Source organism: Argopecten irradians, chromosome 14 (assembly GCF_041381155.1).
Source record: "Argopecten irradians isolate NY chromosome 14, Ai_NY, whole genome shotgun sequence".
Taxonomy (NCBI): Eukaryota; Metazoa; Mollusca; class Bivalvia; order Pectinida; family Pectinidae; genus Argopecten; species Argopecten irradians.
The window spans coordinates 3,176,953-3,200,212 of NC_091147.1; the positions used below are offsets into that span (position 1 = coordinate 3,176,953).

The 23,260-nt window shown below is 37.0% G+C and overlaps 2 protein-coding genes across 2 annotated transcripts in view; both read right to left on the bottom strand.

Annotated features, from left to right (window-relative positions):
* Positions 1-2,791: 2,791 nt before the first annotated feature.
* Positions 2,792-23,260, bottom strand: part of LOC138308004 (sodium- and chloride-dependent glycine transporter 1-like) — a 134,476-nt gene continuing 114,007 nt past the window's right edge. The window contains exons 4-9 of the mRNA XM_069248961.1: positions 8,920-9,035; positions 8,595-8,726; positions 8,254-8,353; positions 7,813-7,913; positions 3,826-3,993; positions 2,792-3,292 (exon numbers count right to left, since the gene is read on the bottom strand). Coding sequence (XP_069105062.1) covers positions 3,077-3,292; positions 3,826-3,993; positions 7,813-7,913; positions 8,254-8,353; positions 8,595-8,726; positions 8,920-9,035 — 833 coding nt within the window. The 3' untranslated portion in view covers positions 2,792-3,076. The remainder of the gene's footprint in view (positions 3,293-3,825; positions 3,994-7,812; positions 7,914-8,253; positions 8,354-8,594; positions 8,727-8,919; positions 9,036-23,260) is intronic.
* On the bottom strand, positions 16,586-19,427 carry LOC138307636 (E3 SUMO-protein ligase ZBED1-like). Its single transcript, XM_069248442.1, has 3 exons — positions 19,243-19,427; positions 18,529-18,798; positions 16,586-18,243 (listed from the first exon to the last, which is right to left on the bottom strand). Exons 2-3 carry the CDS (start codon positions 18,696-18,698, stop codon positions 17,181-17,183), a joined length of 1,233 nt encoding a protein of 410 aa, XP_069104543.1. The 5' UTR covers positions 18,699-18,798; positions 19,243-19,427; the 3' UTR covers positions 16,586-17,180.

Consider the following 23,260-nt stretch of genomic DNA (forward strand, 5'->3'; position numbering starts at 1 on the left):
GCCATTTTTTGCATTGTTTTTATCTACGAAACCATAGAGCATATCCTTAAACAAATTTTGTAAAGATGTATTGGAAGTAAATATTAGTTATGTTCAAAGTAGCCCTCTAGTTTAATAGACAAAAAACTGTGAACAATTGTCAAAATTTCCACATTTTCATAATTAATGCATATCTTGGATGGTTATCATTGCAACTACATCTGTAGAATTAGAAAACAGTCAATATATTTGAATAAGGGATGTACTAAATATTTCAAAGACAACAATTTAATCATTAAAAATAACAGTTTTGAAAATTTGATTGATTTGTGGCCAGAGAGGGAAACTATACATAGTCCTTTCTAAAATGTGTGCTTAGAGAGGACTTCATATCCAAGTTAAGTGGCGATTACATTCTTTTGTAATGTATTTTTAATATTGATTTAATTAAGATCAAATTAAATAATAGCATACTTTTTTTGTTTTACAACAGGGCCCCAATGGAAGAAAGTTTGTTGTGCACTATGAATGCTCTGAAGAGTCAACAGCAAGACCTGCCGAGCCAAGACGACCTCCTCATTTTACCGCAAACTTAGCATCAGATCAGACAGATGTCGTCAACCGCCAACAATTTGTTTGTTTGTTTGATTGATTAATTAACGTCCTATTAACAGCTATGGTCATGTAAGGACGGACTCCCATGTATACAGTGTGTTGCGTGTATGTTGTGCGAAGTGCGTGTTTTGCGGTATATTCATGGTGTGTCTTCTTACATAGTGGAACTGTTGCCCTTTTTATAGGGCTATATCACTGAAGTATGCCGCCGAAGACACCAAGCAACACACCCAACCCGGTCACATTATATTGAAAACAGGCGAACCAGTCGTCCCATTCCCGTTATGCTGAGCGCTAAGCTCCAATTGGAGAAATTACATTCGAAATCGCGTTTATTGAGGTGGCACGTAAACAATGTGCCGTGAATTTTGCCAATGCCTTCGCAGATATCTGCCATAAAGTTAGAAAGTGTACGCTGAGCGGTGTACCACAGGATATATGGAATCTGGACGCGAATCAGCTGTGTGCTTGTTGAAAAGTTTTTTGGCCTTTGGATCTGTTTTGCTTATTAGTGTCCGGAGAAGTATCACGGGGCGATTCACTGCACCTGTCGCATACATTCGTTTGTCTGACTGTGCTTCCACATTTCACACACCTCCTTGGAAATGTGTTTGTTTTATTTCATGAGTTAGTGTGGCGTATTCTCCGTTTTCGTCAGTTTTGAAACAAAAACTGTCAACGTGAAGTTGGTGATGGAACTCGACACCCCTGAAAACGAAGTGTATCGCCAAGGAATACCACACGGCTTGACGTTGGACCAAAGGAGAGGAAAGTTTGCGACATGTTCAAGGTAATGGACGATATTATTTGTCTTAAGCTTAATCTCTAACGATATCGATATCTCTGCCCAGATCTTGTAATTTCCTGTTAATAGATTTTTACAGACTTTTATGATATTCTGCGCCATGTTGAGGGGCGAAACCCATCTTTTCCTAGCGTTGTTGAATGATTTTATGCCTCGCCTTGCAATGAAACTTCGCAAGAATTTTGTTCAAATCAGAACAGTGGCCAAATGAAGTTCAATGCCATGCACTTTAACATGACGTTTTGAAAAAGAACATGACACGTGATTAGTCCGAGTTTCATCTGGATATACCTACCACCTGCGCGTAAAGCCATTACAATCTTAAATAATGTATTTGATGATTTATAGAAGCATACTAACTACACATCGAAAGCAACTTGGAAGGTTTTCATTCGTGTATTGGTGGAATGATTGCGGAATGCTATATTGACTTTTAAGCATTTCCTTTAATTTCGTCACTATTGTATCTTTTTACAATGTTGTATACAAAATCATCATTAATAGTTTAACATGTATTGCAGTGTAGTATGTAATTATACATTGGAACAGTTTTACACCCAATGCTGTGTTCTGTCGCTTTGCTATGGTTGCTTTCTTTGTAGTCACACCAAAGTCTATAAAAGTGGTAGTTTCTGCTCCTGCTTAGTGCTCAGCAAACGGGGAGTGGGACGACTGGTTCGCCCGTTGTCAGTATAATGTGACCGGATGGAGTGTGTTGCTTGGTGTCTTCGGTGGCATACTTCAGTGATATAGCACCATAAAAAGGGCAACAGTTCGACTATACAAGAACATACCGCAGTCTCCCAAAACACGCACCTCGCACTTCACACATGACCCTGACTATTAATAGGACATTAAAATAATCAAAGATACAAATCAAAAGCAAAAGGAATTACCATAAATTATTTTTGTGTTCATTAGACATATATACACACGATTAAACACCCAATTATAATTCAATTGAGGAGTATCGTTAATGCCCTATCGGCAGTGGAAGATCTTTAATTATTAAAGCGATAAACACATTGAATAGGATGCTTAATAATGGAAATACCAGATCACAAGTTTATAACTAGTTCAGGTCAATATCACTGATGGCGCTGGAGATAATTGAAAGTTTATGGGTGACATACAACATTCATGAGAAAAACACATACAGCAACAACGGTAAAGCAATGCCTATACGTCTTTCTTACCTTGCGAGTCTAGACATATAATACACACCCAGCACTCAGATTTAACAATTACACAGTATGAAAAAATAATTACGGACTTGATCAACGCACTTGAAATATAGTTTTCAAAGTGCGCTAAATCAGTGCATGTCAATGTTTCTTGAATTTTTTGCACCATATTGAAGCCTGAAAATAAAATAAAAAACTTTTTTTCTGATTCAGATTTATTAGTCAAATATCAAGTTATTTGATTTATTCTTGTAAACAATATTTTTAATTCATGTCCACGGATTTTGGTACTTTTATGAGTTTATTGTATTGAGTTGGATTAGCGTGGACGTATCTGGATGTCTACAGTCGTTACATACTATTGGTAAAATCTGATAGGCGAAGTCGTGTTTCGATTACGATTGATTAAAAATCAAATATTGTATAAATTGTTCAACAACTAGTAAACCGATAAGTCGGTATGAATCACAACTTGTCTCTATATATGAGAACATCACACATGAATATCTTTATTGATGATATCCATCTCTAAATGTTTGTCCTCAGTTTCTCTAGTTCCTTGTTCGTATCCCCCACGTCCCATCAAATTAAACAAGATCAGGTCCTTAAAGGATCGTTTGTAGTTCCTCTCCAGCCCCTGATAGACTGGTCTAGCTTTCTTGTCTGCTGGTTTCCAATCTACCGAGGGGTTTAGCAGGGAAGACAATCTCTGTCAATTAGAAATCATTGTTGATAAAACGCCACGTACATACTGTATACTATTCATTTGTTTAAATACTGTCTACAAAACGAGTTCAGTTAGTCCCAGGTCACGGACTCTCCAGTCTTTAGGTGAGCAGCATATTTAAATTTTAAACATTCTTCGGTTGTGAACAGTAGATCAACTAAACTTGATAAGAACTTTACGTACGAGATACTAACTTGTGCGAACAAGATAATAACTTGTAACTACAAGATAATAAGTTGTACGTACAAGATACTAAGTTGTACGTACAAGATACTAAGTTGTACGTACAAGATAATATGTTGTACGTAAAGGATACTAAGTTGAACATACAAGAGATTAACATGTACGTGCAAGATACCAACTTGTACGTACAAGATACTTACATGTACGTAGATGATAAATAAAATTATATAGTGGCCCTAATACGCCGACGTAGAGCTGCGGTAAAAATACAAACATAAATTATTTTTAAAATATGGAAGTTTGCCGTATTTAAAGCGTTGTGATAAAAATACCTTCTTTAAGATTCCATCCTGATTTTTGACAATCCAAATCATGTAGATAATGCTCGGGATGATTGGTATGATAGAGAAACACCATCCAATAATTTGAGCGTAGCCAGGATACTCATAGTTGCCGTAGCTGGGAGGTTTGTATTTAAATATACTGACAACCACTAAGAACTGAAATGTAAAACATGGGTTTTTTTAAGTCTTAAAACTATTTGTTATAACATTATAATTCAATTTTGCTTGTTACGAGCATTTTCATTGGCTTAAAAATTTACTTTATCAGCCCATAAAGGAAAAAATGGCGTCGCCGTTTATAACGTTGCTTCTGATTGGCTGAGATGACGGCGTAATGATTTCATAGACAAAAGAGTCCCAAAATGAATTTTAAATGTTGAAGAGATTATCTTTAGTAAATTGAGTTATAAGGATTAATTTGAATAGATTTTTTATGTTATGGAGATATAACACAAAAATCTGAGTGTACTCTCATCATAAACCGCTTCGCGGTTTATTTAGAGTACACTCAGATTTTTGTGTTATTTAAGGATTAACTTGAATAGATTTTTTATGTTATGGAGATATATTCCTTTATGGGCTGATAAAGTAAATTTTTAAGCCAATGAAAAATATCTCCATAACATAAAAAATCTATTCAAGTTAATCCTTAAATAACATTAAAGTTCACATATAAAATGTATGAATACATTATCACAATTAGTTGTGTTGATGGAAATAGCTTTGAAAACAAGGGCCCAACGGGCCCGAACCCCTCACCTGCTATCTGGTAATCATGCATGATTCATACTTAACAAATAGGAGAGAGAATAAGAATTTATATCATGCCTAAGCACATTAGAGGCCCCTTTGCCTCTTGGATATTAAGAAGATACCTTGAATAAAGGTCAAGGTCATTCATTTGAAAAAAACCCCACTTTGTAGCCCTTGATCCCAGCATGTCACAGGCCCAATATCAGGTCCCTAGGCCTCTTGGTTCTTAAAAAGAAGTCATTTAAATAATTTAGGTTATTTGACCCTTCTGACCTTGAATGAAAGTCAAGGTCATTCATTTGAATACACTTGAAAGCCCTTCATCCCAGCGGCCCAATATCAGGTCCCTATGCCTTTTGGTTATTAAGAAGAAGTTGTTTAAAGATTATAGTCTATATGATCTTGTGACCTAGAATGGAGGTCAAAAACGTTCATTTAAACAAACTTTGTAGCCATGCATCCCATCATGTCACAGGTCCAATTTTAGGTCTCTATGCCTCTTGGTTATTTAGAAGAAGTCTGTTAAAGATTTTCACCTATTTGACCCCTGTGACCTTGAATGAAGGTCAAGGTCATTCATTTGAACAAACTTGATAGCCCCTCATCTCAGCATGTTATAAGTCAAATTCTAGGTCTCCAAGTTTTGGAGAAGAAGTTGTTTAAATGGAAAAGTTGACGCTGGGCGGCCGGACAGACGGACGGACCGACGGCTGGACGAAGGACGGTTTGTGTGTTTGTTTGTTTGTTTGAGTTTTACGGCCCATCGACAACTAAGGTCATTTAGGGCCAAACTACAGGGCAGGCATTAGTACCAGGATATAAACAAGGACTGTATCTAAAAGATCAGGATAAGAAAAAGGCAAGCAAAAAACTAAAACAAAATTGTAAATGTTGATTTAATAAAAAGAAGTTCATAGGATGAAATAGTTTTCGCTAAAACACATGAGAAAACTCATGCAAAATGTTGACGAAACGATGAGTGTTGTATTGATGTGAATATAAGATGAGATTAGATAACGTTCACATTTTGTCAAAAATGCCGATCTCTTTGAGATTTTTGAAAATACGACTATGTCTCACGGCATGAAACAAAGTGTTCATGTCGGAGACATCATTGTACTTATCTCGTATGTGCTTAAAATCAATACAGTGCACTAAAATATGTTCCACTGTGAGAGGAGAATCACATGCATGGCATGTGGGAAGATCCTCCCCTCTCAATAGATAGGAATGTGTAAAATATATGTGTGTCCAATTCGGAGCCGAGAGAGAACAACTTCCTCTCTGTGGTCTCTCCGACTGGACAGAGTAGGATTAAGTGTAGGTTGTATTTTAAACAGTTTATTGTTTGTTTCGGTTGACCACCTTTGTTGCCAATGGTGTTTAATGGCTGACTGAATGTAAGGTTTGATGTCGGTGTAAGGTAGTTTCAAATGTGTTTGTGCTAGGCGAAGAGCAGTCTTAGCTGCTTTATCGGCCTTTTCATTTCCCTTTATACCCACATGGCTGGGAATCCAGAGATAAGTAATTTGAGTTTTAGAAGACAATCGAAATGTTCGGATCAAAAGATTTTGGATTAATGTGTTTCTAGGGTTTCTTGATTTCAAAGCCTGAAGAATCGAGAGAGAGTCAGAACAGATGATTGCCTTTTCAATGCGGTGTTCTTCGATATGGTCAAGCGCCAGACCGATAGCACATGCTTCCGCAGAGAAAATGGAGGCAACATCCGGGAGTCGGATAGAGGAGCAGTGATTAGATGTACAGCATGCTGCCGCAACATTATCACCATATTTTGATCCGTCAGTGTAGATCTGAACATGGTCAGGGAAAGCCCTAATGCACTCCCGAAAGGAGGATTTGTGTTCTTCGGGTAATGCACTGGATTTTGCCCTCTCATGTAGAGATAAATTGATATCAGGTGTTTGAATGAGCCATGGTGGTATATCCGATACGGTGTACTCGTCAATGGTGTCGAAATTTATATTTAGTTCCAGCAAAAATTTTGAAATTCTGATGCCAAATGTTGGTATGAGCTTTTGATTTTGTGTAAATATTTCTTGATGTTGTGGATAGAATACAAGGTTAAATGCGAGATTTTTGGGGTTGGATTTCAGTTGAGCAGCATACTGTAAGGATAATTTCTTTCGTCGATCGTCTAGAGATGGCTCATTAGCTTCCACATGGAGACTCTTCACAGGTGTTGTTCGAAAAGCTCCAAGTGCGCGACGCAGTCCCTGATTCTGTAAAGGGTCAAGCATCTGTAGATAGGAGCTGCGAGCCGATCCATAGATAATAGAGCCGTAGTCAAGTTTTGATCTAATAAGTGTCCGATAGATACGTAGAAGCATTTCACGGTCTGCACCCCAATCAGAATGGGAAAGAACTCGTAGAATGTTCAGCGCCTTCGAGCACTTATCCGTCAGATGTTTCATATGTGGAACAAAGGACAGTTTCGAATCAAATATTAGTCCAAGAAATTTAGTTTGTTCAACTATTGGAATTTTAACTCCATTGATTGTGAGATCAGGATCATTGTGTGGTTTTCGTTTTTGACAGAAGTGCATACAGACAGTTTTTGATCTTGAAAATCTAAAGCCATTTTCGTCAGCCCAATTTTGTAATTTGCCTAAACATTGTTGTAGTTGTCATTCTATAGTGTGCATGTTTTGTGATCTGTAACAGATCAAGAAATCATCCACAAATAGAGACCCTTCCGTAGATTGGCCAAAAACATTTAGCTAAGCTGTTAATTTTTAATCCAAAAAGTGTGACGGACAGGATACCACCCTGATGGACGCCCATCTCCTTTGTTTCTGTTTCTGAATAAGTTGAACCCGTTCGAACTTTGAAATGCCTGTCAGATATAAAGTTTGAAATAAACTTAGGCAAATTACCACGTATACCGATATCATGAAGATCGTTCATGATTCCATATTGCCAAGTTGTGTCGTACGAAGGACGGACGACGGACACTGCACCATAGCATAAGCTCACTTGCCCTTCGGGCAGGTGAGCTAAAAACGAACCATAATATAGATAATTTAGATTTCGGCCTCCCATGCGATTTTTTTGTGGCACGTGGAGTAACTTTGGTGTTAAACATCTTGTCTGATTTCACGAATATTTACGATATGTTTTTAATGGTCATAATGACTTCTCGAATACCGGAGTTTACTGTAACATCAATAAGAACTTCGTTGTTTATTTAAGTATTTTACTAACCACAAGCACACCTGGTGTGATGAAGGCCGTAGATACTCGTACAAACACTGGTAACGGTCTACCAAGCATCAGTTGGAAGTCCCGACTCAACCTGTCACCACCTGGATATCATTGGGAATATATTTTAATATGATAATTATAAAATCAATATCATGATATCTGGAAAACAAGAAGTATTAACGTTAAACTGTCCTTTGATAAATATATTGATACACACCATAAAAAAGCAAAGGTTTCAGATAGCGTAGTGATGACCACACGATCGTTTTAATGCTCTGAAGTTTCCCTAAAGAAGTTGTTGAAAACGGTGCTATAAAATTCAAGTTCAATGAAGTAACCAGCCCTGTGCTCCGTTGTTTTAAGGAATGTTGACCAATATCTCGCCGGCATCATGTTACAAATGCTATCGGCAGATTAAAGCGAGAAAATCAAGATACGAACCATATATCCAGGAATACACGATTGACTCTATTACAGCAATAAGGAGGATACTCCACGTGGCAGTGTACCAATCAATCAGTTGGAACATGTAGATTCCCGCCTAAATCAAATCAATTTGCTTTCTGAGTCAGTTTACATTTTAAACACAACAAATGTGAATAATATTATTTTCACGGTGACTTTCCCATCTAGGAACCCATGGTTTTACTTAACCTTTTCTCCGCGGCAACTATCAGTAATTTTTGTACGACACGTAAATATTATTACTAAAGACCACATTATTTATCGGTAAACACTTAACTATTATTTATTAAACCATTAAGACAAATAACATCGTATACCTGAGTGACCAAGGGAATCCCTAGTAAGAATGTAATCACTGTCACTCCAGTCAGAAGAGGAATCCGTCTTTTTCCAATTGTGTCTGGGAATATCTCTTCAATAACACAAAATACTGGCTCCATAAGAAGCGTCTGTAGACACAAAAGTTCAAATAACTTGGAGAATTAGAGCAAAGTAAGAATAACACGTGTTTTTGTATCCACCACCAACAACTGCTTCCTACATAAATTAGGATTTAGGTTGTAATTTCAAATGGGAATCATTGACAATATAAACCTTATAGAAAAAAAATACACAAGCAAATAAATCCCATTTTTTATTGACCTGAGAATCCATGCCTGGTAGCAGTAGTACTATGAAGAAGAGGACGGCCCAGACTTGTGGTACAGGGAAATACGTGATAGCCTGTGGGTAGGCTACAAACCCCAGGGAAAATCCACCTAAAACAGAGAAAAATGTAAAAAAAAACTGTCCCAAAACCATCCTTTATCGATGCATTAGTCTTATTTTACTATCATCTACATTATATATAAAATATCTAAGTGGAATAAATTAAGAAATTTTGAAGTACATTGTATATAGATTAGAATTGCACATTCATTGTTATGTACATGTTTAAATTAGAAAGAATTTTCAGTGGATATATCAGAAATTGAAGTATTATAATGGAATTTGCAATGCTACACGTATACTTAAATGATCTCAGAGGTTCTGTTTAGTTAATTATTTTTACGTTCTTATCAACATTCAAGTATGGCCTCTCAAGTATGTGGTGTCACACCTGTGTGAAATGCAAGGTGCGTCTTCTTTGGGACTACGGTATATCTTGTGTTGACTATGGGTTTGTCTAAGACACGGGGCAGAGCCCAGAGCCTACCTCACAGGGGAGAGCGCTTAACAGGAGGCCAAAAGTGAGGTGGTGTCAAGGGAGACCTTAGCTATATATAGGAAGAATAATTATTTCTTAAATAAGAAGAGAAAAAGATAATTTAATTAGCTTTTTACGATCATGCTATAGGGGCAGTACGTCCAAGTCCCAACATTCAGGGCGAAATATCTGTGAACACATCGTTAAAAGTCAAGCATCTGACTTGGTACATTACATAGCAATTATAGCAGAAAAGTTTGAAAATACCGTTTGATTATCCGATTAAGGTAGGTCCATACTTTTGAAAATCGCGCCAATTCATATGACGCTATACCGGAAGTAGCGGAGGTTGTTTTGAATTCCAGAATGGTTTCCGATACGCCACGACATCACACTTGGATATTTTTTCAATAGGTGAAAATTGTCTACATATAATAATGAATGTTTAAAATCATTAAATAAATCAAATAAAAGCAGAGAAGTGAAAATTATATACTATCTCTGTGGTTTTTGCGGTCCCTGTCGTAAATGGGAATGGGTTTCTAAACACCGGAAGTGCCGTTCGTCGCTTTAAATCATAAGAGGGGACCCGGCCGGACCGAAATTCCGGAATTCTAAAAAAAAATCGCATACGGATTTCCTTTAAACACACAATTTGGAGAAAATCATAAAAATAAACAGACATAAACCAGATATAATATCACAAAAACGTATGAACTGATGTGGAATGTTTTTTTGCGGCATGATTTTCAAAAAATAGTCAAATATAACCCATCTTAGCACTGGATGAAATGGGGGTAGGGTTGCGAGTTACAAACTTCAAGCTTACAAAATTGTGAAATTTTGATCGAGGACCCCGTGTTTTAATATGATTTTTGAAAAAACATATTACCTTGGGCATATCATATACAAATTTTGTGAAATTGACATGGGTTTTCATTTCCTTTTTGGCTTATTCATTGATTTTTTTGCGGGCGAAAATATGGCAAAACATGATAATTACGTAAAGAAAACGGTCCTGGGAAATAACAAAAATTAGTTAGCATTTGTAAAAATAAAATAGTTTTGTATATTGCTCTATCGTTAGAAATTTAGGACAAAAAAATCAACAGGATCGAGACTACATTCACCCATATATTACAGAAAACATCATTTTACGAATTTTTCTATTTTCGGTCAGCAATTTTGCATGGATGGTATATTTCAAGCTCAAATATCCCAAAAAGTAGTTCGAGAACACCCATTTATCTTTACAGATTTGAAATCTACATGAAAAATGCAAGAAAATAAGACCTGTTAGAAAAAAATGACATGGGTTTTCCCAAAAGTATGGAGCTACCTTAACCGAGATTGGATTTCTTTATTCTATAGTTACTTTCATTTGCGCAGAATAACACTTATCTAAAAAAATAACTTTTTTTTTAAATTGTTAAATATATTCTACAGCTTTTCATTTTGTCAGAATATTTTATTGCCTAACAGGCAAAATGTTCTTCGTGAACAATGCTAAACGTGACGTCAAAATTCGTTAAAAAGCAGATCGGTCCAGATCGACCCTGTGGCAGTCAACTAAAAAGTCGGATCGGCCCAAATCGGCCCTTTGGCAGTAGTGCACACGGCAATAGGTTCATGATTATTTTCTGATTTGTGGAAAATGTTCCTATTAGAAAACAGGATGATAGTAATGATTCCTGGCAGCGTCTGGCCATAGACAGACCACTAGTCCTCTTTTTTTTCGTTGTCTAATACACAAATTATGAAGAACAAATTATCAAATCTGACAGTATCTTCTATAAAAAGTTTGTATATATATTTTTACTAGTCCTAAAATAAACTAAAATAGGCGGTCCCCAGTCCCCACCCTTTTCTTTGCTTTGCGCCTCTATCAATATTCACGATTTTAGGCATTGCAATTATGTAACTTTAAGTCAAAATATACATGAAGTCCTCAGAATGCAGGATTTATTAGCATATATTCGAGAGCTTCTGGCAGCCTAGGCGGTCCCACACTCCCACCCGTCTGCGCTTTATGCCCATGTAAATATTAAGATTTTTGGTATTGCAAATTCTGTAAGTAACAGAATGGGGAAATTAAAATAAAACTTAAAACTAGATTTGATCGCGATCAAAACACGGGATTTCCACCCAAGTAATGATATAAGTAGTGTTATCGAACAGACGATTGCTTTTTAAAATACTCTTTCCCTTCGCTTTTTTGAAGTCGAATGAATGAATAACGAGCGAATGAACAAAAGAAAAAAGAGCAATGAACGAACGAAATGAAGAACGACCGGACAAATAAAATTATGATCATAAGATTTTTTTAATCTGAATTTTAATTTGACTCTTTGGCACCGCTTCCCAGGCACGTCTTGATCTTCTTTACCAATGTATTCCGAATAAGATATTGTAACAAAATAGGCCTAGTGGCCTGTGGTTTGGGCATATATCCGATCAGGTATCGGATCGAGGTGTTCCAGTTTACATTTAAGATACAGTGTGGTAGAGAATATTTGAAGATTCTGACATAAATAGCGCTAGGACGTAGCGTGGCAGTTTTATGCTGTGGACATAGAAATATAAATGCTGAAGATTGTTATTCATTGAGTTATTGCATTGTATGAATTAATTGTTTTTAAGGATTAAAGTCTCTTTCTGGTGGTTCTATCGAAGGATAAAGTTGAGTAGGGTATCGATATTTGGAATGGACCGCGAAGCGGTCCATGAAACAAATATCGATACCCTACTCAACTTTATCCTTCGATAGAACCACCAGAAAGAGACTTTAATCCTTATATTTACAGTCTGAACTATTATTTTCATAGCTCAAAATTTACCCTTAATAGTGTTTATGGCATTTATAAGACTAAAATTGAATTATATCGTTTGGTTCCGACAGGCATTTGGAACAGCCACTTGAAGTGGCGGAAATTCCCGCCAATTTATCAATGAACATACCAATAAAATGAGTTCCGTCTGATGAAGCATATATCTGGGGTTTTCCCGGTATGGAACTATAAATCATTTTATTTATCTGTTGTTAAAAACACCATGGTGCAAAGCAGTTTGGTTTTAATCTTTTGCTTCGTATGATTTCACACGCTTACACAATTCATAACGTGGCAGGACATTTAACGTAGTTGTGACGCGGTGTCCGATTCAAACCGCCTGTGTCAAGGAGGTGTGACAAACAGAGAGTTTCTTCAATTTTATGATCACTTGAGTTCTACTTAATCAGTTCACGTTTGAAATTTCTTGAATACACGGATGTTTACATAGTTTCATGTCATTATTTCCGGATTTTGGAGATTTTCAAATGTATCGGACGTCGTTTCGAGAAACATGTACAACCACAGGTAGGCCCACTACTGTAAACGTTTACCGCTCTCAAAATGTTAGCTTATATTTATATTGTTGTTTCAAACACTTCAATAAATATTAGAGATATCTATTACAAGTATTATAAAGCTACAATTGTAGGATTCCGTTTCATTGCTATTTCGAAAAACCCAAACGTACATTGTGTATGTAAGGCCTAGTAGATAACGTACATGACTTGTCTGTCCCCCGAGGTGAACAAAAATGCTTTGTCGTGCTAGGTCGTTTTGGTAAAACTTATCCAACACAAAGACTGATGTTGTCCTGACATACATGCATCTTATCCATTTGCGTACAACCAATGGTGTTAAAAATACAAATAGTCTAGGATGTAGATCTACATGTTGTAGCGAACAACACAGACTCACCGACACACAACATGTAAACATTGCGACGTCATCGGAATATAATTAATTTTTCTTTGTTTTCATACCAAATCTGGCTTTCTGATTGGCCAATATTTTTTTTGCATACCACTATGAAAAAATAATCCGAGAATGGCGCGAAACCCCGACGTTAACGTGACGTCACAATAGAGACATTGACGTTGCGTATTGATTCGGAAAAAAGAATCCCTTGAAAAACCACTATAATGTTACATTTAAACATACTTCATTTTATCAAATAGATTATAAAATTAATTATAAGTATTGATGTCACTATTTTTTAATTTTATCGGGTTATGAAAAAAAAATTGTTTGCAAACTTTTGTGAGAATCCGCTACGCGGATTCACGTAGTTTGCAAACAATTTTTTTTTCATACCCCGATAAAATTAAAAAATAGTGACATCAATGCTTAAGTGAAAAACTGTGCATTGTACAACATTGTTTATTTATCACGGAAGCATTGCTCAAAGCGGTACGGTAGTAGCATAAACAATGTAACTTTTCTACATTTGTATTTACACACGTACATGTATATGTGTTATTTTGTTTATTTTATAAACCTATTTTGATGCATGTACATGTTCATCGAACGTACGTTCGGTTACTGAAAACACCAAAAGTTTCTGATTTGGACAATCATAAATTCATCCGCGCGGCTCCAAATTGCGCGTGGCATACTCAATCTATCGAGAAATAAAGTTGAGTAGCCTTTGGTTGAAATCAACAGGGTTTATACTATCAATTCACCACTGACTGTAAATATTTAGCTGTAAATGTCGTTGTTGACAGTCATGTGTTCGTCGCTGACAACTTGTTGTCAAAATGACGTAGTCGGCGTTTCGAATGTATTCGTTGTAGAAATATTGTAAAGAATGTCTGCTATTATACTTAGATCGTTTTATTGTTTAGGAAGATTTGTGTATTTGATTAAGGTACAGAGGCATTGTATACGATGTGTATCATAGTTCCTTTGCGTAAGGTCTCGGGTGTGAGACAGGCCAACCGAGGCTTTCAGCCAATCAGCGGGCGGCCTAGCCTCGCCCGAGGCCCAAAGGTTATAAATAGGGGTGAGCACAGGGCCTCGCCACTTCTGTTTCACCGGTACCAGCGAGCGGTCACTACGCTCTCGCAGGATAATAGCGCCAGACGAAATTGGTTATTTCTTAAGTTAGGATTAGACACTCACATGTTTTAAGAGTAAGGCTCTTAGCCTCTATGAGTTGTCTAAGTATTTATTTCTTGGATTATTTGGTTATAGGATATGAAACTCATAAGTTTCAAGAGTGCGGCTCTTAGCCTCTATGAGTTATCATTGTATATGTATTTTATGACAAGCTTAGGAAAGACTCTCATAAGTTTCAAGAGTGCGGCTCTTAGCCTCTGTGAGATGTCAGTAGTCGATTTCTCAGGAAAGACTCATAAGTTTCAAGAGTACGGCTCTTAGCCTCTGTGAGATTACTGGAATTATGGAGATTATTATTCTTATTTAACACATGTTGTGACTTTCTCAGTTAGATAATATATTCTTTAACTTTTATTACTGGCTTGAGTCTTTTATTATACTGGATCATTCCGGATAAGCAATCGTTGAGACTTGTAGTCTTAACCTACGGATCATACAAAATATAAGGTTAGACAGAAACTGCGACCTGGGTGCTGGATACTACCTGCACGCTACCAAGGAATACTTAGGAATACCGCACCCGGGTCCGGTTTTTGTCACAATATCTTCTAGTACTGGAAGCCTTTTGCCAAACTACATTTGTGTCATGGACATGAGGTTGTGTGGGGAAACTCGCTCTACGTGTCTTGATTTTGTTTGGTTCCAAGTCAACATTCATTCTCCTTTTCTTATACCGAGAGGAATAACTCGTGCAATTGGAGTTAAAATTATCCCCTCTTTGGCCACATAATGTTATCTCATCACATTCATACAACTACTTACACAACATACCCACACAAAAAATAAAATCGGGCTTACACAATTTTTACCATGTGTGCTTAAGATTAGAAAAACCTTGGATGCGGAATAAACAAGAAAGGAAACAGCTAGAAAAAAGTATTTTGTTTTAAACAGATGTTGGTGCCTCCCACAGAAATACATGGTGCAGTATCCGCAATCGGTGTGTCACGGTGACGTGTGAAATGTGACTGAACGTGATGAGATTACATTATTTTAGACTCTCGAATGACGCTTGGTTTGTGTCCAGTAGGAACAGTGCTCAATTGCAATCACCTGCTTGTCTTTCCAACTATGGCTGGGTAAGTTGAAATATCTGGCAACCGGATAGTCAGTTTGTTTTGTTCGATAGACCAGTGGTGATTGTTGAATATGACGTTAAAGTGTACACGGAATGGTTTGGTATATAAGGCTTGATAAATGTGTCATTGTATAACATTTAGAATGGAGAAAGTACGAGTTTCATAGCGAATACGGTATTAGAGATAATGCGACTTTTCTCTAGAACACACCTGAAGCCCCAAGCCATTGACCCCGATTCGGGACCCCTGACCTGTGACGTCACGAGGACAACGGGACCTACTCTACTCGCATAAGATAGAGTGGCAATTTTCTGTGTCTGTCATCTAATATAAAGTATCTGTTTGTAAATATCGATTTTTACAGACACAAATACCTGTGTTCATGTCCGATACCTATTTGATATTATCCTCAATCACAGATATGAGTTTGGAATACGCTTGAAAATAGGGATTTATACCATGCATATATTGATGTACCTGTCGTAGATAAATGAACATTTCTGCGCGATTTCTGCACAATTATACACAATATAATGTGTATCATAATCCACGTACGTTGTTAACCTACGGTATTTGGAACCACATATACATGAATAGTATGTAAAGGATTCTTGACTATGCTATCCAAAACCCGACTCGGGTCGTTGTACTGGTCAAACAAATTTCTGACTTTTTCATATAACCTACCCATTAGTGATGGGCAATCGGTTGAGAATAGCAACCGATCATCGGTTGGAATCGGATGACCCCAACCGATCGATTAATCGATTATGTGATCGGTTTACAATTACAATAATTTGTGCTTTTACACATTTCAATTTCTTGTCTAAATTTGATATCATGTAACTGGCTTAAACCATATGGATATGACTATATTTTAATATCAAACAAGATAAATAAAGATTGATTTTACCTTAAATTTCTTCGTTGTTTTTTTTGTTTTTTTTTTTGTGTGTGTGTGTTTGTGTACTGTACTGTGTATGTGCATGTTTATACAGATATCAGGATCGAGACCTGTGGAAAACTGTAAGATGGATATTTCAGCATTAAATTGCCATTAATATGAAAATAAATTAGCAACAGAGGCATCCCTTTTTATTTTTTATTGAAATTCAGTACAGTCATACCACATGTCCAGGGTCTGTCCACTACCAGAAGTTTTTCATATTTTTATTCAAAAATACAAACATGTCAACATTTTCAGGACTTAGCCTACTTCTCTTCTTGCTGACAATCTCACCACACAGACTGAAAACTCTTTCTGAGGGAACAGACGATGCTTGGCATGGAAGAACATCCCTTGCTACTGCAGAAATATGAGGAAAAAACATGGCGTTATTAGCCCACCACTGTAGAACTGTTACTTGCTCCTTCACTGTGGTGCCTAAATACCGAGATATTTCTGCTTGTATTTGATCCTCTTTCTGAATAATGTCACTTCCTGTACATATGACATCATCTAACCAATCCTCTGTATCAGCAGACTTTAGTTTTTTTGTTTGTGGTTCTTGTTCAGTAGATTCACTCATTGTCAGTTCAGAGTCAGCAGTTTGAATGTTGGACTCTTCCGAAAGATCACGCTGATCAGCATGCATGTCAGAGTTTTCAGCAGGTATACCAGAGGTATCGGCGAAAGTCGGCAATGTGGGTAATTGAGGTAGTGCAGGCATTAAATCTACATCCATAGCTTCATTGGGTTCCTTTTTTTATTTTGACTTGAATGACCTCTACACCAGACACATACCTTCGAAGCACATTTTCTGCTTGTGATTTCTTTTCAGGGAGAAAGTTGAAGTCCTTGGTGTAGGGATTAAGTATACATCCAAGCAGTACCAACTCTTCATCTTCCAGTAGCCTCAAGCCAATTTCCTTTTGCATCTTGGCCTTTATAGCCCGTATGATGGGAGGATCGTCAGCTCCTTCAACTATAACTTTTGATAACTTGACAATAATGGGCAGGACTTTGGTGATAGTTGGGGACATTTCCCCACAAACAATTTCTGTAGCTTTCAAGAAAGGCTTCAATAGGGTAACCAGTCTCTCAACTATTGCTGTTTCTTCAAATGTATAGACTGTATTTTTTAATGTAGTCTTTACTGACTTGCTAATTTTCTCATCCACAGCAACTGCCATCAAAGCAGGAATCTGCTCAAGAATCCTCTCCAACATTGCTAGTGATGAGTTCCACCGTGTCTGAACATCTGCAATTAACTTATGTCCAACTTTGTCACTTTCCAGGAGTATTTCTTGCTTCTGTCTTAGCAAATCCATTGTGCTGGATGAGGTATGAAAAAGTGTCACCAGCTTTCTACCTTTCCCTAATACTTTACTGGTTTCAGGGATATCTAACGCATGTTTAATGATCAGATTAATCCTGTGGCCGTAGCAACCAAACCTTTTCCAGCCCAACAATTCAAAGGCCTTTCTTTCGTTGGCTGCGTTATCTGTGGTCGCAATTATTTTTGGTATACCCCAATATATTTTTGTTTCTGTGAGGGTTTCTGCAATTCTTTCTCCTGTATGTGAACCTTCTAGCTTCTTGGTACTCAGAACAGCTGATTTCATCTCCCATTTTTCATTAATGTAGTGAATAGTTGTGGTGTTATAACTTTCGGTACTGACACTTGTCCACCCATCGTGAGTAAGTCCCACTCCAGAACAGCCCTTAATTTCCTCTTTTACTTTTTCACTCATTTCCTCTTTCTTTTTAGAAAGCATGTCCATCAGTTTTTTCCTACTAGGAAGTTTGTACCTGAAAAGACATTAAACAAAATTATCTTACTCATCTCAGAGTCATCTGACAGCAGTCAAACACATCAATTTCCTACAAGTTATTGGCACTTAGTTTTAATATTTTTAACATTTCATATGTTTTTTTTCTTCTTATTTTTCATTTTAAATTTGATAGTTTTGTTAAGGTTTTATATATGGCCAAAATACTACTACATAAACACTAAAGACATTATTGAGACTCAAAATTGCAGACAGAAAAATGCAACCTTAAATTTATTATACTTATTAATTTATAGTTCAATACCTGGGGTCCAATTCATTGGTGAATTTTATGAAAAATTCATTTTCCACCAAACTTGGAGGAAGCACTTTCCCAACAATAAGTTGGAGAAGGGAATTGTCCAGTTTCTGTATTCTGTCCGTACTAAGTTTTGTGCTGCAGCCAAAACCCTTTGCTGTCATGGCAGTAGTCATTGTTGGCAAAGTCGGTTGATTCACTTGTACTTTAGCCTTTTTTTATCGCAATGAAGCGTATGCTCGCTATCTATGTGACATTTAAAGTTTGTGGTATTGCCTGAAATAAAAATGACAAAATGATCAGTTTTATAACATTAAATCATGATTGTTCAACGTTTAATACACAGCAACCCCACTAAAAGAAATCAAATGCGGGCGGATATATTACAGTAACTGTTTTAACACACAACTGGTCTAAAAATGGCATTGAAATTATCACAAAAGAATATTTCGCACACAGACTTTTACTTAGTACGAATAATCGTACCCTGTCTCCTTCGTTCCGACCGATAAAAATAAAATGCTTCCCGGTAAAACTAGTACTACGCAGTTAACTTTTACCGTTCAGAATTTGTTAGAAGCGCAAATAAGAATCCATATGATAGCTGCGATTTTTAGTTATGACGAGTACCGGCGGACATAATAATTATCTTATCTATAACTGCCTTTTTACTACAGTTCAAAAGCAAGAAACTACAAATGTTCAGCAAAATCTACTCACCGGTGTTCTTATATGTTTTCCGGCAAATACGGCATACAGCCGTTGACATGTCGAGATTATCTTTTCTATGGGGTCCATTATCGTTGACTTTGAAAAAACCAAAATACTGCCACACATCTGACTTTGTTTTCCCACCAGGATGCGGAAAAATTTCCTTAGATACACGCTCAGGTGTATTTGTTGAATCCGCCATTTTACCATGTGGTCTTACCAAGTTATCTCCCTGTGGGTGCGTTTGTATAGGAAAAATAAGGTGCGTTTGACAGGAACTTTTACCGATGATCGATTTTGAAGTTTTTGCAATCGATCATCGAAATCGACAGAGCTTACTAACCGTTAATCGATCAAATCCGATCATCGGCCCATCACTACTACCCATATGAATTAAGTTATGATTCTAAACAGAATTTTTTGCATATATGTAAATGCATCTGAAATCGGTCCATTTTTTAAAAAAAAATTTGACGAAATACATACATCCGACGACTTGTTGATATTTCGCTCAAGTTCATTTGTTAGTGTCTTTAATTGAAAAAATAAATCATGCACGAGTCAGACGAAAAAAAGACTGAAGATGTCTATGTCTAATACCAAGTTGCAGATATCAAGCACAGAACAAAATCAGAACTGTACTTCCGAATAGCCAATGTCGTGCTGCGTTTATCTCTATACCTGTATACTGCAGTAACTAAAACGCGTGGTCAACCGAGACGAATGAGGGGGCTAATAACCAGATTACGTAAGAAAGGTGTTTAGTGACCTGTCACTCTTCGTTGATTAGCCTCACGTCAGGTGTCAAAAGTAAGATCACAGGTAAGTTAGCGATGGACCATCATTTATTTGTTGTATAATGTCATATTTGTTTACACTTATAAATCCTTGGTTTACAGTAAAATATACCGTTCGAACATAACATATAACAAGTTTATAAATCACTAGATGTATACATAATTGTATATTTCAGAATGACCAATGTATACATTTGTCTCGTATATATGTTTCTAGTTATATGTATATGTATTTTTATAACAGAAACTACAAAATTATTTACAAATGGCATGTCGAGAAAGAACCATGCAAATATGATGCACAATGTAAGAATTTTGATATTTCTGGTAGTTGCTAGATTTTGGATATAAAATTCTTTGTGAATTTTGGTCAATATCGATAATTATATAATACTAATAATGATAATCTATATGCCCAATAATTGTACTGTTGAATATTGTTAAAATAACACATGTTCTCATACATGTTCATGTACATGTAGCATGAAAAGGAAGATAGACTCGTTACAGCTATAAATGAATTATGTGTTTTAAATTCAATTTCTCAAGTGGTTTATTTTTTTTTATTTACCCCCCCTCCAAATTTATGTCTATGATATCTACGTGTATTGAACTATGAAATACATTTAACAACTTTTATTTTCGTTATGCTGATTCATGAAATCCATAGGCCTAGTGAATTTTTATTTTATACAGAAACATATTGAAATTGATAATTATATGACCATCATTTTTCGAATTCGTCTCTTTTTATATGACATTATGAAAATTGAATATTCCCCAGGTTTGATAATTTAGTAAGCTGTTTAAACAGAGATAAGGTCTCTACTTAAAAGTTTTTACACAAGGTACACCTGGCTTATACCAGAAACATAAATAACTTATAATTTCCGCTAATCTACTTATGTATTTAGCATGATTTCAGTTACAATATTTCCTGTTTTATATATAATTAAATCGTCAAAAACTGTATACTGTATATATATCTGTAAAATTCTCGTAACCCCATTTTAGGAATACATATATGTCCAGGCTTTGTGCTATAACCCCACTACCAAACACCTCACTGCCGTTGTCCTCGTGACGTCACATCCGGTTATTCCCCAAATCAGCGTGAGCGGCCGATTCCCTGATTAGCAGTTGATATACAGGTAAAAATCGAACACTTCGGAGGGCGGTATCTCGGTACTGAAGCGGCCGATTTTGATGCGGTTTTCAACATTCTTGTCAGGAGGTCAAACAGAATAACATATCTTAATATCATTTTCCATTCCGTGTACACTTTAAGTGGACCGCCGGTTTCCCCAACGTATTGCATTTTGCATTTCCTATACGAGAGGAGGTAGATGACATTGCATGTCCGGTTCTGTCGGGTTCTGTCGGATATTGTATGCTTTGTTGCTGATTGCACATTCAAATGTGTCAGTGGAAGCTGTGTATGGACACATAATACACTGTTTATTAATTGTTGCATGTCTTGAATGAACCCGTTTGTGCAGCAGGAGCAAGTGGAGGAAGTTTGCTGCTCACTACAAGGTCTTTTATATTTTTTGGTCTGCGGTAGGCTAGGAGCGGTGGCTCTGGAAAAATACGCCTAAGTTTGGTTGATGACTCGATGATTTTCCAGTGGTTTTTAAGGATAGAAGGTAGATGTGGTAAGTTAGGATGGAATGTTACCACACGGGGAACACGTTGAGTGGCAGTTCCGGTTTTGTATACGAGAAGAATGGCTCTATCTAGGGCGCGAACCTTGTCGATTTCTTGGTCGATCAGATGTGATTTGTATCCTCTAGAGAGAAGGTGGCATTTCATCTCTCCGCACTGACGTTCCAGGGTGGTATTGTCGGACACTATTCGACGGATTATAATGCACTATTAGTAAAGCTTGTGAATAGGGAATGCTTCTGGTGGTATGCGAGGGATGACAACTGGTGGGACGGAGGTACAGATGAAAATCAGTAGGTTTGGAATACAAGTGAGTACTAATGACCGCTTCAACTAAGGTGGATCTAGTGTCTAAAATATATTGGTGTCGGATGATATATCGGTAGTGAATTTGATGGCATGTTCAATAAATTCATCGAGAGACTGTCGGTTAGAGGTCCATTTGATTTCAATATCATCAATGATTCTGAGTCAGCTGAAAGGTTTGAATGGGGCTGATGTTAAGATTTCAGACTCAAGGTGTCCCATATATACATTGGCGTACGAAGGAGCCATCTTGGTGCCCATAGCTGTACCACTGATTTGTAAGTACGAAGGAGCCATCTTGGTGCCCATAGCTGTACCACTGATTTGTAAGTACGAAGGAGCCATCTTGGTGCCCATAGCTGTACCACTGATTTGTAAGTAGTTGCCGTCATTAAACTTGAAGCTGTTAAGGACGAGGACAGGTTCAATCAGTTAACTCTGTAAACTCTTTGTCGACGGATGGTCAGACACGCGTGTCCTTTGGCGACGGATGGTCAGACACGCGTGTCCTTTGGCGACGGATGGTCAGACACGCGTGTCCTATGCCACAGGCAGCAATGCCGTCCGCGTAACACCAACTTTCCGCACAGGAATCTGAGAATTAGTTACAGCATAGGTATTTAGCATGCTGGTAAGTCAAAGACCCACTATAGACTAATATCTCTATATAATAGTCTATAGGGGGTCTGTGACTTACCAGCGTGCTAAATAATGGCCACATAACGGGTTTAGTACACCACCCTCGCATGTGTAAGGAAAACCTCGCAATCTTCATTTACACTGTGTGTTGTTACCGTTGATTACATTATATAAATTATCGCCGAAATCTGTTATTTTAATCGAGATTCAGTTTCAATATATCTGTGTCTCAGGTTTCATGGGGATTTAAAGCAGATCAACATTGGACTAGTGAGCTGTCTTTTGTAGAAAAGCAGTTAATACTTGTTTCCTTCCCCGTACACCGCGGTCATATTGAGGTCTTGATCGAGTAGTTTGTCACGTGATGTAACTATCCTTTTATGCAACTTTGTAGGATATCCAATGCGTACTAATTAGTTTCAGAGAAGTTTTCTATTTGGAAATAGCCAAACTGAAACCTTTGTATGCCCCAACATTTGTAAAATTTTGAATCACCACCCCAACAGGATGTTATATTAATTCAATATGAGTGCTATGTATATATAATGCTCAGTTTCTGGGAAGAAATCGTTTTTATGGAATAAGCCAAATTTACCCTTTTGGCCCCTACAATTTTAGGT

Coding starts and splice junctions, on each gene's coding strand:
- LOC138307636 (XM_069248442.1), bottom strand. CDS start 18,698: ATGACTACTGCCATGACAGCAAAGGGTTTTGGCTGCAGCACAAAACTT. Junction 18,244..18,528: donor ACCAATGAATTGGACCCCAG/GTATTGAACTAT, acceptor ATGTCTTTTCAG/GTACAAACTTCCTAGTAGGA.